This window comes from Danio rerio, chromosome 16 (genome assembly GCF_049306965.1).
Source record: "Danio rerio strain Tuebingen ecotype United States chromosome 16, GRCz12tu, whole genome shotgun sequence".
Taxonomy (NCBI): Eukaryota; Metazoa; Chordata; class Actinopteri; order Cypriniformes; family Danionidae; genus Danio; species Danio rerio.
The window spans coordinates 30,612,606-30,631,206 of record NC_133191.1 but is presented as its reverse complement, the minus strand read 5'-3'; the positions used below and the strand labels follow the sequence as shown (position 1 = coordinate 30,631,206).

Sequence of the window (18,601 nt, the reverse complement as noted above, 5' to 3'; positions counted from 1 at the left end):
AAAATATATTTTTCCCTGAAATTTGCACATTAGCACAGGTTGATGGAAACAAAGCTATTGTGGGATTTACTTAAAGCAGCTAAAACATACAAGTTACTTCATGTTCCTTTTTTAAAAGAAATCCAGATTACTGAAATACACAAATTTGTTCTAAGTATTGTTAAAAAGCACAAAGTCAGTAAGTGTTTTATTGTTAGAAATATTTTTTATTCTGCTAGGATCCATTACGTTGAAGTGACAATAAAAATGTGTACTGTGTGGTATTTATTTAAAAAATACTGTGTATTAATTAAAGAATCCTGAAATTTTTTTTATCTAAACTCATTTTCAACTATTTTTAACATGTTAAAATTATAATTATTATTATTATTATTTATATATTATATTGCATGATTTCTAAATAAACTATATGACTTAAAAATATTAAAATTATATTATTATTAAAATGTATATATTATATATATATATAATTGAAGTCAGAATTATTAGCACCCCTTTGAATTTTTTTTTTTTAATATTTCCAAATTGATGTTTTACAGAGCAAGGAAATGTTCACAGTATGTCTGATAATATTTTTTCTTCTGGAGAAAGTCTTATTAGTTTAATTCGACTAGAAGAAAGGCAGTTCGATTTTTTTTAAACACCATTTTAAAGACAAAATTATTAGCCTCTTTAAGCTAATTCTTTTTCCATTATTCTGCAGAACAAACCATCATTATACAATAACTTGCCTAATAACCCTAACATGCCTAGTTAACCTAATTAACCTAGTTAAGCCTTTAAATGTCACTGTAAGCTGTATAGAAGTGTCTTTAAAAATATCTAGTCAAATATTATTTACTGTCATCATGGCAAAGATAAAATAAATCAGTCATTAGAGATGAGTTATTAAAACTATTATGTTTATAAATGTGTTGAAAAAAAAAATCTTCCCTCCGTTAAACAGAAATTGGGGAAAAAAAATAAGAGGGGCTATTAATTCAGGGGGACTGATAATCCTGACTTCAACTGTGTATATATATATATATATATATATATATATATATATATATATATATATATATATATATATATATATATATATATATATGCATGCTATATACACATGATCTATATACTCAATTTATAATAGGTGAAGTTTCATAAACTAATTTCGAGAGGAGCAGGTGACATGATTGATTGCAGCTGGTCCCTCATCCGTAATCAATCAGATTGATTCAAGCTTACAATAAATAGACCGATTTCACCCTACTGCCTTAGCTTCATTTTGGAAGAATCCTGCCTTCCACCCAATCTCCTCCTTTTCCTCCCTTTACTGGTGGGAGCTCTTGAGACCTACCTGATCTCGGACCCCCTTATATGCTTATTGATCAAGTGGGAGCCTTGGGCTCAGTTATCTCCGAGCTCAGGGTTCTCTCCCGGGACAGCATGCCAGACCAGCTATTTGCGTCAAGCAATATCTAAGGCTGCATTATTTATGACAGAAGTTCTCATTTTGGCCAGCTTAATGTAATGTCCATGATTTATACACGTGACGTTTTCCACAGTTTTATATTCATTTAGGTTACATGGCGAATATTGTGCCCGCAAACACACACATACACTACGGTCAATTTTAGCATACCCAATTTACCTATACCAAATGTCATTGGACTTGTGGGGGAAACCGGAGCACCCGAAGGAAAACCATGCAAGCACGGGGCGGAGGACATGCAAACTCCACACAGAAATGCCAACTGACCCAGCTGAGGCTCGAACCAGCGACATATACACAAGACCTGAATCTGATTTGAGTAAATCAGAATCTGAGATATTTTTTTTTCCTACTTTTACATACATGGGCCATATCCGATCGCACAGGATAAAAATGAGAATTGAGTCACTTGAACCTATGCAGTATAAATGCAGCCTTAGTGTAAACTCTTGAAATGTACACAGCAAATTCATCAGAGTTAAATTCTCGGTGTTGAAGCATTTGAGAGTAAAGTGTTGACGTTAAAGAGTTAGATTTTGATAAATGAATATAATAAGAGTTAGAATTGATTTTATTCAGTGCGAAATCAAGGAGTTATCTTTTCTACACTTGGTGGTGTTATTTCCAACATCCGGGAATTCATGCAGCCCCAGTCACTGAAGAATTTTCCAGACGCCATTTTCCATCTGAGGTTTAGAACAGCAACTGGTGAGTCAAACTACCTAAATGTTGGTATTTTACTGACTTTCTTTAAGGAAATACAGTTGTAAACATGTTGTTAAGTTAATAACTTTAGAATGGAGTGACAATTTTAAACTTCTGTGGTTCATTCATGGTCGTTTGTGTATCTAGCTTAACTGCATTACTATTGACTTCTTTTCAAGAATGTTTTTATATATGCTCACGCATACATAGTGCATAAAAACATCAAATGTACATGTTCAGCACATTTCTGTCACGCTTAATGCCATTTTGTGCGTTGTTACCCATCTGTAAAATAAAATCGACACTTCTCCTTTAATTCTAAGCAAACTAGCGAGGGAATCCCCGGAGCAGCCTAACGTTAGCCTACTCTGCCCGGATGCTAACGGCAACACAGGACGGTTTCCATAAGCTCTGGAGAGTTTCTAAAACATATCTGGTGAGTAAATGAACATATGCTTACTTGTAAAAGGCTTCCTGACTGAAACAAATGATTGTTTGTTATTCGTGTACGTTAATTTGGTTATTTTAAACACCTCGGCCCTTTTGGTTCATTCGTGGCCGTCCATATACCGTTAACGTTAGTCCATAACTTAGACTCGTGTGATAACGTACGCTTGAATTATATTAAGTGTTGACAACCATTAAAGTCGGAATGTTAACATTAATGTCTTTAAATGACCGCGTTTGCACTTTATCAGACATTTAACGTTACAGAAGTCTCCCGGAAGTTGCGGGACTAACGTTAACGTTATCCCGCAAATGCACAGAGACTCCCAGATGCCCAAGTAGATGCCCGCAAATGAATGATCATCTCCCGGAAATCGCGCGTCTCCCGCCCGGTCATTAAACACTTTGCACGCCCCTCTCCACCGCATCCCTCCCAGCTCTTCAGGTACGTCGCGCTCAAGTCACCCCCACCGCTCTTCAGGTACGTCGCGCGCAGCTCATCCCATTGCTCTTCAGGTACTCATCTCTCCCGCTACCTCCCGCAAATCAACTCTGTATCCCCCGAAAATGACTTTTCCCAACTCGGGATGTCTGACGTTAGTAAGTTAGGCTATTTCTGTTGTCAGGAACATCTTAGTCAAGCTTTTTCTCCCGCATGATATTGTGCTTAAAACTATAGGCTAAACTTAGCATGTACTGTACACAACATTTCCGTTTTATTAGTGCGTTGTAAACAGCCACCTGTCTGTAAAATTAATCAACTGATTCATATTTGAGCAGCCTAATGATGATACAGGTTTGATTTGTAGATTTATTATCAATAATCAACATCTGAATCAAAAGATATGTGAAAATGTGTGAGGCATACTTTGTGATGTTCTTCTCTCTTTTTTATCTGAAGGTTATGCATATGTGTTAGATACTAATGTGTTGTTGTTTTTTAACAGCCACAGTTCTCTGTACAATAACACAAGACCCTGTGACGGTGGCTGATTAGAGACGGATGGTGTATTTCCAGAGTTGGTGAAATGACCAAGCACACCTTCTTGGTCATATGTGGTGATAATAATGAAGGTATGTTTGATAAATTTCTGTATTTGTTTCACAATAAGCTGAGAGGGTATTAGAGCATTAGAGAATAACAAATGACATGAAGGTGATAAGTTTTGTATTGTGGGTGAACTTTTACTTAAATAATGTTTTGCTGTTGTCTTTGCACTTTTTCTCTTCTGCTTATCCTAATATTTTAGATTATATTTGGACCTGAAACATCTGCTAGACTCCAGTAAAGGTGGCGTCAATACTGGACCTGAAAGGGCCTAACAAGTTGAATCTGGTAAAGAAACACGCACACACACACACACACACACACACACACACACACACACACACACACACACACACACACACACGCACGCACGCACACGCTTACAGAAAACTGTAAGTTTATGAATATTTTTTACACTGTGGCCAATATTTTGGGGAAGTCAGCATCCCTAAATGATATAAAAGATTTTAAGCTCCTCTAAATTTTGCTCCAAGTGTTGTGTTAAATTCAGGATTCTGGACAGACAGCTGTCTGTTTTTCTAGTTCTAGTCATAGTAGTTAACCTAATTGTTTTTGGAGATCCAACAGTGATGTATGTGTTTTTTCTACTTTTCCATATCCTGTCACCTCAACCAGCTGGGAGAGTCAAGTTGTGGATCATCATGTAGATTTTCAAAAGGTGAGTTTAGATTTCTTGAATGTTTTATTTACTTTAAATGTTCTTTTAAATATATCATAGAATTTGATTGCAATTTTATTTTCAAACATTTTTCTTAGTCATGCTGGAGTCTTGAAGAGTTCTTAGATGAGCATCACCCTATATCCGTGCATCAGGAACCACCAGACGAGTGATCAGCAGCTGCTACATCGTCATGGATAAAAAGGTCATCTTGTGGCTGGGAAGCACTTCATTCACAGGACATGCTTGATGAGATTTCCTAGCTCCAGTTTGTTTTCAAACAAGTTTACAGCATTTATACCTTCATTTAAACTGCTGTGTTTGATGTGGAGGACCAAGGAAACACCAGAAGTGAAAGATTTGCACGCCAAGTTGTTTAAAATGTAATTTCAGAAGAAAACTATGCGTTCAGAAGAAAACTATGAGTGACGATATATTGAACTTTCAAATTGCTCTGATGAAACATAAAGTTTGGACATCATATTTTGTTGATACTGTCTGTACTAATAAAACATTTAAAGCATATTTGACATTGTTGCATTTTAAAAATTGAATGAATTGTTGAAGTGGTGAATGTTTTCAAATAAAATGTCTTTATTTTGTAATTTACAGTCTATTTGACCTTTTTACCATATTTACACTCAAGAGAGTTGAATAAAATAATATATTACACCAGGTGGTGTTAAATATAGTTACATTTTTTAACTCTGCCCAGAGTTAAAATTAACCCTTACTTCGGTGTCAATGTGCCAACCCTTTTGAAAGTGTTGATTTAAGTCTGTTTTGAGTGGACCCCATGAGACACTTTCAAAGTGTTGAAATTAACACCCATAGAGTTGTTTTGGGTCCCCACATTTTGCTGTGTAGCATTTCGAGTAACTATGTTAGGGGGAAAAAAACATGTTTTAAAATGATTATATAAACAAATCTAGCCTTATTAAGCAGAAGATAGTTGACTTGAGCCCAAATCTTTGAACAAAACATTTCAAATAATTCTTTCAAAATAATTACTTCTCATGTTAGAAAACAACGTCTGGCGTAAAGTGACCTGCAACAACAGCAGCAAAATCTCCTTCCCTTTTCACTTATAAACTCAGGGAATTTCCATTTGTACAAAATATATTTAAAAATAACACCTTAATATAATACAAAGAGTACACTGGTCTATAGAGACCGATAAAACAATTATAACTTCTCAGTAAAAAGACAACAATAGAATACAAGAATATAACAGACATCTGTGACAACATTTAGCAACAGGCTGAAAATAAAAGCATGTTTCAGAGCGCCGACTTTTACTGTACATATAAGCACTCAGTGGTCTCCCATGCAGGTGGTCTTGTTACGTAAGGCGTATGTCACCCTTACGACAGGTATATGACCTGTTGTCGACAGAATGAAAGGTTATCTAATACATTTGTTGTGTTTGTGGTTTTAACCTCTAACCTCTGCAATAATCGAGGTGATGCTGCAGATTTAACGTGTAAACGCAGACAATACTGTACCTCGTGCTTTAGTGTAAAAGTGCAGATCATTCCAGATTTAGTTCCTGCAGAAACACACACGTTGGTGTGCGTTTTGTGTCATTTTTTTATTCGGTTCTGACTGCTTTGACTGGCACCACTGGATGGCCGTAGATGGTAAGAGAATTGCTTGGCCTGACTGACAGAATCAACTAGATTCACACACTCCACGGCGCTCACTGTGAAGACAACAACAGGCGTATATTTGAATATGTGGTTTATAGGGACTCTACATATATGTCTTGATTTTTACACATGTCTAAAGTGTATATCCTGTCCTCTAAACCTAACCCTACAGCTAAACAGAACCAATAAAACAACTTGAATTTCAAATAGATCTGAGTAGTACAAATTTGAAACTCTTTGGGCTCCAGGGACACATGATGAAGAGTCCTTATCAACCATATTTATGCACATTATAAACATGTATTGAAGCACATACACAACTAATCAGAAGTTTGAAATAATTAAGAGTTCACCAAGGCACATTTTCATCTATTTGTGCTGAGTTTTTAATGTTGTGATTCACTTAATAGCAGTAGATTGGTTTCATTCATGGTTTATATAATGAGTGCATAACAAAAGAATCTGTGTGGGAAGAATATTTCTTGAACCAGTGCGGCTGAAAAGTGGACGTGCACTAACAGAGTTTACATGCTGATTTGCACTCAGTTGTTATCAATTAACATCATTACACGGTTCTCTGGAATACTTGATTCTGATTGGTCAATCGTGACATTCGATGGTGTGTCATTCCCAGATGACCGCTGAAACTCAGGCGCATCCGGATACTTGGAATGATCTTGAACTTAAAAACTGTGTATTCATCTTAAGTGCTTATCTTTCATGCTGCTGTTCTTGACTGTTTTGCAGCACTTTGCCACTGTATAATAATAATGATAGTAGGTTAGTGTAGGCTGCATTCAGCCATTTTTGCTTTTGATATGTTTAATTAAGGAGTTAATGAATTATTCTAGCTCAAACTAATGTTTTTGCTGCTTAATATTTAGTGGAAACCTTTTAAGAATAAAAAAAAAAATGTTAAAGAACAGCATTTACTTTAACAGAAATCTTTTGGTACCTTTTTTTCCTTTACTTTCCTGTTTAAGTAATATATCCTTGCAAAAAAAAAAAAATATATATATATATATATATTATTTTATCTTATATATTATTTTATCTTACACCAAACTCATCAATTTATTAGGGTTTGCACAAAAATATTAAGCAGCACACCTGTTCTCAAAAGATGTAGGAATATTTGTTTCTTAGTAGAGAATAATTTCTGAAAGATCATATGACACTAAAAACAAAAGTGAAATCTTTACCATAACCAGATCAAATAACATTGATTAAAGACAATACAAGTTCAAAACAGTTAAATGTAATTACATTTTTTTCCAATACTATCATTCATTCATTTTGTCTTAGTCCCTTTATTGATCAGGGATCACCACAGCGAAAACAACCACCAACATGTTTTACGCAGCACATGCCCTTCCAGCTGAAACCCATCACTGGGAAACACCCATACAGGCTCATTCACACACATACACTACAGACAATTTAGCTTACCCAATTCACCTATAGTGCATGTCTTTGGACTGTGGGAGTAACCATAGTTCTCCATACAGAAATGCCAACTGACCCAGCCGAGGCTAGAACCAGCGACCTTCTTACTGTGAGGCGACAGAGCTACCCACTACACCGCCCATAATTTTTAATGTATTTTTCATTAAACAAAATCTATATTCTCTCTGTAATTAAAATGTTGAGTTTGTGTTATCTCTTGATTTTCTGTTAAATTGTGATTAAGTAGAAAATTTGTTTAATAAAGTGTTTTTAAAAATTAAATCTCTCCAATATATATGACAGCAACAGATTCCAAATTCAAATAGCACACTTGAAATGAACTCTGGACCTTTTATCTGCTCATTGTAATTGAGATAATGATGGAATAACACACACCTGGCCATTTTTTTGAGAAGCCAATTGTACCATTATGTTTGGTCCCTTAACAAGTGGGAGGCACATATACAAACAGTTGTAATTTTTACACCACGGGTCACCAATCTCGGTCCTTGAGGGCCAGGTGTCCCTGCAGGGTTTAGCTCCAAGTTGACTCAACACACCTGTCAGGGTGTTTTAAGTATACCTAGTAAGACCTTAATTACCTTGTTTATGTGTGTTTGATTATTGTTGGAGCTAAAATCTGCAAGACACCGGCCCTCCAGGACCAAGTTTGGTGACCACTGTCCTACACCAATCACCCAATTTGGATGTAAATACCCTCAAATTGAAGCTAAAAGTCTGCAGTTAAAGAACATCTTGATCCAATTCAAATCCAATGTCTTGGTGTATGGAGCCAAAAATTTAAGAATTGTGTCGATGTCCCAATATTTATGAACCTAACTGTATATACACACTTTGCTGGACTTTTAAATTTTAAAGGTTTGAGTAAAATTGTTATTGCTTTCTGGGGCTGACAATATTTCTTCCAAACTTAAGATTTCATAAACAGTTGGTCAGAATAGCATGAATACCTCTCAGACAAACAACTATAAATTAAAAATCCTGTGAATTATCAAGTGATCTTTCAATTTTTCTTCATAGCTGTGTAATTTTTTACAAACACCAAAGAACCCAACCAGTGACTGAACTCAATTACTCACGCTGCTTATGTGTTCTGAGTGACAGATCCAGCAAAACTTGGCTTTGGCTCTGGCTCTGTGTTTTGAGAGCTGTCGCCCGTAGAGAGGTCCCTCTTTTGGATGGGGCAGCACCTACATCAAATAAAACAGCAGGTGTTTATTGCTCTAAACATGGCCACAGGCACATTTCCTACTTAATTGAATCAAGACGTCACAGCTGATGCTGGAGCAGTTGATTCTGATTCAGACAGTTGGGGCTCAAACATGCAGGTATGTGTGTGTGTATGTTTGAGATGGGACGGGCGAGGGAGGTCTGCGAGAGGAGACAGCTCGACATTCCCTCTGACAGCAATGAACTTTTCAAAGCGTTCTGACTGTCAGAGAGGAGCGGCGAGGGGAACAAGTGTCCGTGTGTGTATGTGGACGCGCTCAGCCATCATCACCTGTTCATGTCTGCTGAAGGTCAGTTGCGTTAACTGGGTCGAAACTCCACCTTATCAAGTGATATGAAAGGAGGGAGCTGAAACGTCACAGAAAAACATAACACCCCTCTGTAATGATCTTATTAGAGATGCTCGGCCTACTTTTAAAGTGAAAGTTCCCTGACAGATTGTGTTGAGTAAAAAACATGAGTAAAAAAAGAAAACTAAGGCTCATCTGAATAAGCTGATAATTATTTTCATCTTATGGCTAATAACTATTGTAAAGTAAATTATATAAAAATATATAAACAGAAATTGGGGGAAAAAATAAACAAGCAGTCTAATAATTCAGGGGGGCTAATAATTTTGACTATATATATATACTAATACTAATATATATATATTAATATATATATACTAATACTAATATATATATATTGTCAAAATTATTAGCCCCCCTGAATTATTAGACTGCTTGTTTATTTTTTTTTTTGTTTAGAAATGTGTTGAAAAAAATAAATAAATAATGTATTTCAGGAGGGCAAGTAATTCTGGCTTCAACTGTATGGATTGATGAGATTTTATTCTATGTGTTTATGTTTGCCAAGGCTGGAATTTCCAGATCAAAAACACAGTAAAAGACATGAAAAAATAATGATTTTTAAAAAAATAATCATAATCTTTCAGAAATTCTAATAACATCAATACTGAAAACAGTTCAATGATGCGTACCTGTATTGAAACCATGATACGTTTTTTTCCATAGATAAAAACACGTTTTTCATAGATAAACGCAAAAGATTTATTTTATCACATTAACTAAACATTTTCCAACTAATTATTTATTTTATGCATATTGACCACTTATTTACTTTTGGTTTGAAAGTGCATGCTTTTGAAAATGTTACTGTTATCGTCGTGCAAACTACAAAAATGTGATTTTCTGAAAATTGTTGTATCATGCTGTATTATTAGTTTAGTCTATGGGAATGCGTGACTCCTTGACAATGAAAGCAACAACAACGTCTATGTGTGAATACACATACTATTGGCCTGGTGTGCAGTTAGACAACATTTTAAAGATCTGTGTGAACGGGCAACATTATCATCTGTATATCAATCTGTTTTTTGAAAACCATTTTTAAAGTAAATTGCTGCAATGCAATTGTATCATCAGTCTTTTCGAATTAATCTCTTTAAATTAATAATCCAATGATAAAGTGCTGTCAGTTTTTACTGTATGAATATTTAACTATTGTTTTTTTTTAACTAGGATAAGAAGTTGGAAAATAATGCTCTTATCATCAATATTTTGATTATATGGAGTTTCATATCCATCATGGTCAATTCACCAGTCAGAAAGCTCTTATTTCAGTAGTACTTAAGAAATTAGATATTTATATAAATACCATTAGGGAGAGTACAAACAAAAAAGCTGTAAAAACTGTACTTGAGTTATTTTCAGTTAGCAAGGTCTAGCATCATTTGTAAAATCTGTATTTTTTTGCTATTGTTTTATTTTTACTTTGTTTTACCTATTGAGTCTGTGTACTTATATATAACTCTGTTATGCTCTGCAAGTGCTTAACTTGCACTGCATATCTTTTTATGTACGCCCCTAGCATTGTTCTCTATGTCATTCATGCATCAATAATAAAAAAAGAATAATTCAGTGACAAATACATTTTGACCAGTTAGTTGTTGCCACCCAGTGGCTGAATTGAGATCAAAAACTTTTAGCAACTCTTTTTAATAATAAAACCATAAACACATAAAAAAAAGTTTTTTTAGCCCACCCTTTAGCGTATTTATTTACAGTTCTTATGTAAATGTACATATTTTTATTCAGTTTTTAATATTAATTTCAGTAATATTATTAACTAATATCCAAACATCTATATATTTTTTATTTTAATAAAGTTTTTAAAGAAATGTTTTTGTCTTTTAATAATAAAAAAACCTGACACGAATAAGACACCGTGATACTAATTTTACATCATCTTACTGGACACTTTCTGAGATGTATCACCCACCATAGATATTCTGCAGCACGGAGCTCTTTTTCCCTGCGATCCTGATAGGAGGAGCCTGAACGTCAGATGGCTTACAGTGGGTGTGGTCATGTAAGACAGGCCACTCCCACAACAGCTGAATCAACAAGGCTGTGGCTTCAGCAGACTCCACCCCTTTCAACGACCTGCACAATACCTTGCGAATACGACCCCGAACACAAGACCTAAATGGACAAACAACATGTTCACAAGCGCATACACACAGGCAAATTCTATAATGCCGCATTACAGATATAATATCAAACGAACAAACCCCACTGTTCATACTGTTACTGTTCATAAAAGGACTTCAAGAATGTGCATACACCTTATTTGTGCTCTGAACCCCATTATTTTCGCAAAGTCATTATAGGAAAATGCCTTTATAGGCATTGAAATGCGCACACACACACACACACACACACACACACACACAATAAATAGGGGGCCTATTTTGGTGACCTCCTCTTGGAGGTGTTGATGTGCTGGTGGGCACAAAGCCATGCCACAACTCAAACCAGCAACATGTGGGCAACATATGAGCAGGTGCTGATTTGGAGGGAAAAATGGAGCAAAAATTTGAGCAACTGGATTTAATTTATTGTTAATTTGTTCACAAGAAAATTTTAAATGAATTTTTGTCATTTAAAATGAACGAGGCCTTGGATAGATTTGAGAGACCAAATTAGACAAAGCAGCTATGTTCTGTTTATATCCAGTAAAATGATTGGTTTGTGTAAAGAATGATTTATTATGAATAAAATAAGGTCACAAAGCTAATATTTGAAGTGGAGAATTCTGCTTATACCATGATAACCACACCACAAATCCAATGACTTATTTAAAGATAAGGTTCTGTTCTTAAAACTAGAGATGCACCGAAACGAAAATTCTGAGCCCAAACCAAATATTATTTTCGAAAGAACTATTATTTTGTGAGAATTTTTCAAATTTAACTAAATAGAAGAAGATTTTTTTTTGTGAGTTTAAAGCTGAAAAAAATTAGGTTTTCATTAAATGAGTCTTTAAAATATTTTTATTGAATTATATTGATACTATTGATCTTGAAACAGCAGAGGAATAAAGCTTTTTCTATTTTTTTTTTACATTTACTGTTATTTAATACCAACTTTTTTTGGTCAGTTCTTGGTTGTGAAAAAGCAGAACAGTGTGTTGTTTATTTTTGCAAGTATATGATATTGCATCTGCACAAATGTTAATAAGTGTATTTGGCAAAAACAAAAACAAAAAATAACTTAAACCAAAAATGACATAATTGGCCAATTATTTTGGTGCATCCCTACTTAAAACACTTCTGTGTGTAGGGCAGAAGTTTATGTTAAAGAGTTCCTTGTAGTTCTGCAGTTAAGATTTTCAAAATAAAATGCTTTTTACTGTTTGTGTAATCATTTATATGCTTAGATAACCAAACAAGTGGATCGAATTGCATTTGCATTGTAAAGTTAGAATAAAAGTTATTTCATGTTTTAAGGTTTTGGTTAGTATACGAACAAAATTATTAGGCATAAATCCACAGATTTTTTTTTTTTTCAAAATTCTTTGCAGAAATAGCAAAAAATGTCCACAGATTCTGTCTGACCCTAGTTATCAGTCATATGCAGGGCTTGACATTAACACCCGCTAACCCACCAAATCCGGGTAGATTTCAGCTGTGGCAGGTTAGACAGCCATACCCACTAGCCACTTTGGCCATTTGAAAATTATTTTTAAATTGTAGTTTCCTTAAAAGCAAAGTTCGACAATAAGGATGGCCTTTGAAAAGCAGCACAACTGACAAAAACAACTGTGTTCACACGAACAAAAGAAAGCAGGTGAATACCGAATGAGAGGTTGATCAAGTGCATGGAGAGACTCTGACTCACTGACGAGGGCTTCTTGCGTGCACAGCTGATGTGATTTGTGCGAGTGTTTAAATGCTTGCGCGCTCCCGTTTCCTTGCGGGAAGCAACCATGCCTGGAAACGCAACTGATGCAATTCTCTTTGAAATAGAATAGACGCAGTGCTTGCTTTCAAGAGTTTGAGATTAAAAAAAAAAAAAAGTCTTAGTGTAAGCAGCAGAGGTTGCCACTTTCGCTTAACCATTCTTTGAACAGATTATTAATGAGCCTGACTTAACCGTGTGAACGTGATCATTCTTTCATCACCGCACACAGTATGTTTTTCACCTAATTTCTCTTACAGGTATTTTTTTATTTATGGTTTAATTATCATCTGTTACAATAGCATTGCTTTATAAGAGATTTAGTTCCCATTTATATATAGCGAACTGGTGATCTGGGACCTTTAGCCAGAACAGACTATACTGTTCATAGTTCTAGATAGATGACACATTTTTAAAAATGTCAATAATTTTTTTAAGAAAAGTTTAGTGAAATAAAAAGTGTGTTTATAGTCAAAATGTATGTATATAAATATATTTTTTCATAACAACAAAACTAGCTAGTGAAAATGGCGAGTGGCTAATATTATTGAAAAACTACTAGCCACAGTGGCTGGTGATCAAAAAGGTTAATGTCAAGCTCTGCTCATCAGTATATCAGGTTATCAGACAAAATTATCATCAATTTATTCATTAATTTTCCTTCAGCTTAGTCTCTGATTTATCAGACTTCACCACAGTGGAATGAACTGCCAAATATTCCAGCATATGAAGGACAGCGGATGCCCTTACAGCTGTAACCCAGTACTGGGAAATACCGATACACACTCATATTCACAGACACACTCATACACTATGGCCAATTTAGTTCATCCAGTTCACTAATAGCGCATGCCTTAGATTGCGGGGGAAACCAGAGCACCTGGAAGGAAACCCACGAAAACGGGGAAACTCCGCACAGAAATGCCAACTGGCCCAACCGGGATCTGAACCAGTGACGTTCTTGCTGTGAGGCAACCGTGCAAACCACTGAGCCACCGTGCATATCTAATGTAATGTAACCGTAATGTAGATGTAATGTAGACTGGCTTCCAGCATCAACTCTCTAACACAAAGTTTAAATGTCATTACACAAAAGTATATGATTATACACAACTGTTGAAGCTTCTCAGAATGAAGTACTTCTTGTAGTAAAAGGACATAAGTACCTTCTCCATGCTCTCTGTATCACAACAGCAGCCTGGTTTTTACTACAAGTGCCGTCTCTCCTCTTTTCCTTCTCTTTCTCCGCTAGTTTTTTTCTCGTCCTGCCCATCAATCTCTCTTTGTCTCTCTCAATCCCCGTGCCTTTCTGTTTCTCTCTGACAGTCTGTTTATCTCCTTCAGTCCTTGATCTTTTATCCTTTTCTCTGTGTGTCTCTTTTTCTTGTCGTTTCTCTTTTTGCCTTGTGACAGAAGTGTTGTTGGATGGCTGGCTTCCTGTAGGTTTGTGTTCTGATATGGGTTTGTTTCCTTTGGACATTGTCTGTGTCTCATTGTGTTGTGGTGTGTCCTGGGAGGCATTTTTGGAGTGGGCACCTGTAGTACTAGGTCTTGGTTTAGGGGTTGGGGTAGTCTCCATGTGGCCTGGTGCTACATGGGCCCCTGTGTGGACTGGTTTGGCACTGCCTGGTCGACTGGAGCCAGCGGGGGATCGGCGCTCATTTGCAGATCCACAATTCAATGATATGCCCGTGTCTGGACCAAATGTTTCTCTCACACACACCTCCTCTCTGGTGACTGGACACTTCTTGGTGCTCATTGGCGTCACTGGAGGGAGAGATCTGATGGAGGGAGCATCTGATGTTTCAGGTTCTCTTGTTCTGCGCTCTGAAGAAAAGAAAAGAATTATGGTTATGGAAGTGTATTAACAATACATGTTGTAACATGGTGCCATATACAGCAGGGGAAATAAGTATTGAACATGTCATGTTTTTCCTAGGAATTATATTTCTAAAGAAGCGGTTGATATGGAATTGAACCAGATTTAGGTATATTATATTGGAATCAAGTTAGGTGATTGGCTGGGCCATTCTCCAGCATGATTTTCTTTCTCTGAATACATATAAGCAGTTTTCTTGGCTGTGTTTTGGATCCTTGCCTTGCTGAAATGTCCACTTTGGTTTCATCTTCATCATTCTGGTAATGTAGATGTGGGACTGAAGTAGCTAATATTAATTTACAATGAGGAAGTGCAGAGGGTTGCTGAATAACTATTAAGATAATTCAGCTGCTGTCTGGGCTTTCACTGCCTTTCTACACCTCCTTTTCTTCATGTGTTCCACACTTCAATTCCAAATGTTCAATTCCATACAATACCCTGCGTCATTTCATTTTATTATGCATAGCTTAATTTGTAAACTAATTAGATTTGTTTTCTTTGAAAGTCAACGGCACCTTCAGAAATATGTTTTCTGAGAAAATGGTGATGTGTTCAATACTTATTTTCCCCGCTGTAAGCTATTATTTAAATGTATCAGTATTGTGTTGCTAATTTCCTTTAGTTCTATAACCTTTATTGTCATCTTTTATGATTTCGAACCTTTTCAAGCCAGGCAGTTGAGAAAAGAGCGCACAGGGATTTGTGAAAATGTTAATAAAATGCAAAAAACTAAGAAAAAAAAAAATAATAAAACTACTTTTATTTTATCTATAAAAAAAAAAAAAAACAATATATATATATATATATATATATATATATATATATATATATATATATATATATATATATATATATATATACATACATACATACATACATACATACATACAAACATACATACATACATATATTTATATACAGTTGAAGTCAGAATTATTAGCCCCTCTTTGAAATTTATTTTCTTTTTTTTAAATATTTCCTAAAAGATGTTTAACAAATCAAGGAAATTTTCACAGTATGTCTTATAATATTTTTTTCTTCTGGAGAAAGTATCATTTGTTTTATTAAGGCTAGAATAAAAATGTTTTTACATTTTTTTAAAAACCATTTTAGGGTCAAAATTATTATATTTTTAATAATATTTTTTCCCTATATTCTACAGAACAAACCATCGTTATATAATAACTTGTCTAATTACCCTCTCCTGCCTAGTTAACCTAATTAATCTGGTTAAGCCTTTAAATGTCACTTTAAGCTGTATAGAAGTGTCTTGAAAAATATCTAGTCAAATATTATTTACTGTTATCATGGCAAACATTAGAAATTTATTATTAGTTATTAGAAATGAGTTATTAAACTATTATGTTTAGAAATGTGTTGAAAAAAAACTTCTTTCCGATAAACAGAAATTGGGGAAAAAATAAGCACGGGGGCTAATAATTAAGGGGGGCTAATAATTCTGACTCCAACACAGGAGTCACACACACCAACACACACACACACACATGGAGTATATATATACACACACACACATACATAAATATATATATATATATATATATATATATATATATATATATATATATATATATATATATATTTTTTTTTTTTTTTTTTTTTTAAATATATTTATTTATTTATACAACAGTTCTGTCTGGTTCTCGAATCTGATTGGCTGATAGCTGTGATATATTAAAGTAATATCAGCACCCGTACAGCCTCTTTACCCTTTGTGTATTACTCCGCCCACATAGAGCCAGCAAAAAGCAGACACTACAGATCTAAAGTTTAAAACATGCTTGCTCAGCTGTTTAACTGTCAGCTTATGATTTGAATCCAAGGCAGAAGAAAGTAGTTCCTCATACAAAAGGGTTTTTGAGACTCTCCATATTTGATTTTGTTTTTATATACACAATTATGCCGTCAAACTGTTGTATAAATGCAATATCACACTCGTCGCAGTGCGATATGGCTGTATATCGGCACTGGTGGGGCACTAAGGCAACGCACACCTCCCACCAGTGCCGATATACAGCCATATCGCACTGCTACGAGTGTGATACTGCTCAGATATATAAATATATATTTTACAATAGCCTTGGAGAATTTCTTCTAAAAAACAATAATATTCATATAAGGCATAAAACTATTTTTTGTTTGTCAGTTATCAGCCATAACATGAAAATAACTATCAGCTTATTCACACGAGCCTTTGGTTTCTTTTTGATTAAGTTATTTTTCTAAAATAAATTTATTGACAAATCATTTCCTACTCAAAGCCTAACTGAAGTCAATTGTTTATTTTTATTTGTTTCGGTTTATTAAAACTCACCAGCTCTGCTTGGTTTCTCTCTCCTGCTCTGACTATTATGAGCACTGGAGGACTTTTTGTGTTTGTGTCCTTTTGCCGCCACTGAATCTTTAAACCTCTGCTCGGCTTCATCCAGTGATAGCTTTTCCACCCCGACTGCAGCCAATAAGACACGCTGCTTCTGACCTGCCTCAGCCAACGAGAGCTGCTGCTCTGCCTCACGCCTGCGTTCTTCCTCCCTCTTCCTGGAGAAACAGAAAACACAAACAACATGCATTCATTTAGCTGACACAGACTTTCATCTTGTTGATAAAGCCTGTCCTGGTTCATTAACTTAATGTTTGTCATGCTGCTTGCTGGAGGCTGCCAGTTTACATCAGGTCAAGGTTATGGCCATTATAGGGAATATTATAACACTCAAATTAAAATTCACATCTGATAAAAGTAAAGTAAATTAAAATAAAGTACACTTATCCTTTTGTATTTAGGCTAGTTATTAAGGAAAATCAGTTTAATATTGGTCTGTCATCTTCCTTTAGTTTAATAAATTAGAATTAAAAAAAGTAAACACCAAATATATCGACATATAAAATATTAACCATTAAAAAAAACTTGGAAAAACTACAAAAACACAATTTATAAAACAAATAGTTCCACTCCTTAATTCTGATTGGTTGAGTGGTGTTATTGCAGCAGTATAGCAGTGAATAAGAATTCACCATCAACTAGAGCTGGGCGGTATGACCAAAATTTTACGGTTTGAGACAGCTATTTTCCGGCTACCCATATCTTTTATGATATAGTTTTTTATATAAAGATAGTTATTCCAGAAATTGTACAAAATCATTTTATATAATAAATAAGCTTAAGAGAAGAAATCGACTTATGATCTTCTTTGATTATTTTGAACTTTATTTATTTATTTATTTATTTATTTTTTAATACTTTAAGTTTTTTTCACATTTTAAAGAACAATCCCCAAACCCAACTTATGCCAGCAAATAATAATGATGAATTTTATTTTTAACCTCATAAATATAGTAAAAAAGATGACTTAAGATGAACAACACATCCTACTGTATGTCACATTTCAGTTTTATGTGGACAGCCCTTATTATTATTATTATTATTATTATTAAACATTTGTCAAGTAACATCTTCTCACAGATATCAAATATATGCCAAGTAACAAAAAACATACATATCAAAATATTATTATTATTATTTATTTATTTAATTGATTTAATTTATTTTACATTTATTTATTTTATGTAAAATATAAATATGTAAACACTTAAAGGAAAATTAAAGCAGGTGCCTTGCTAAAAACATAACCCCTTTTAAAAACATTAAGAACATATCCGAGTTTAACACACTTAATATACACTGCTTCCCCCTTGGCTTTGAATAGCTTTAGACAGAAGATTAGATTGTGGGCAAAAGTGACAGACGATGCAAACAGGTTTAA

At 34.6% G+C, this 18,601-nt stretch overlaps 1 protein-coding gene and 1 long non-coding RNA gene across 7 annotated transcripts in view; one reads left to right on the top strand and one right to left on the bottom strand.

Moving 5' to 3' along the window:
- The first annotated feature begins 2,129 nt into the window (after positions 1-2,129).
- Positions 2,130-4,877, top strand: LOC137487909 (uncharacterized). 3 transcript variants are annotated; one of them, XR_012392119.1, is made up of 7 exons: positions 2,130-2,182; positions 2,503-2,615; positions 2,947-3,107; positions 3,574-3,700; positions 3,877-3,962; positions 4,311-4,353; positions 4,452-4,877. It is a non-coding gene; the product is annotated as an uncharacterized lncRNA (long non-coding RNA). The 3 variants fall into 3 exon arrangements; XR_011006717.2 differs by lacking the exon at positions 2,947-3,107; XR_012392120.1 differs by lacking the exons at positions 2,130-2,182; positions 2,503-2,615 and having other exon boundaries at positions 2,878-3,071.
- Positions 4,878-4,925: 48 nt separating this feature from the next.
- Positions 4,926-18,601, bottom strand: part of invs (inversin) — a 60,715-nt gene continuing 47,039 nt past the window's right edge. For 2 of the 4 annotated variants that reach the window (XR_012391331.1, XR_012391332.1), the window contains exons 14-19: positions 17,155-17,378; positions 14,110-14,770; positions 10,983-11,185; positions 8,549-8,659; positions 5,859-6,055; positions 4,926-5,735 (exon numbers count right to left, since the gene is read on the bottom strand). Coding sequence is in view for 2 of the 4 variants with exons in the window: in XM_005158039.6 (XP_005158096.1) it covers positions 5,937-6,055; positions 8,549-8,659; positions 10,983-11,185; positions 14,110-14,770; positions 17,155-17,378 (1,318 nt within the window). In the remaining 2 variants the exon portion in view is untranslated. 4 annotated transcript variants of the gene reach the window in all.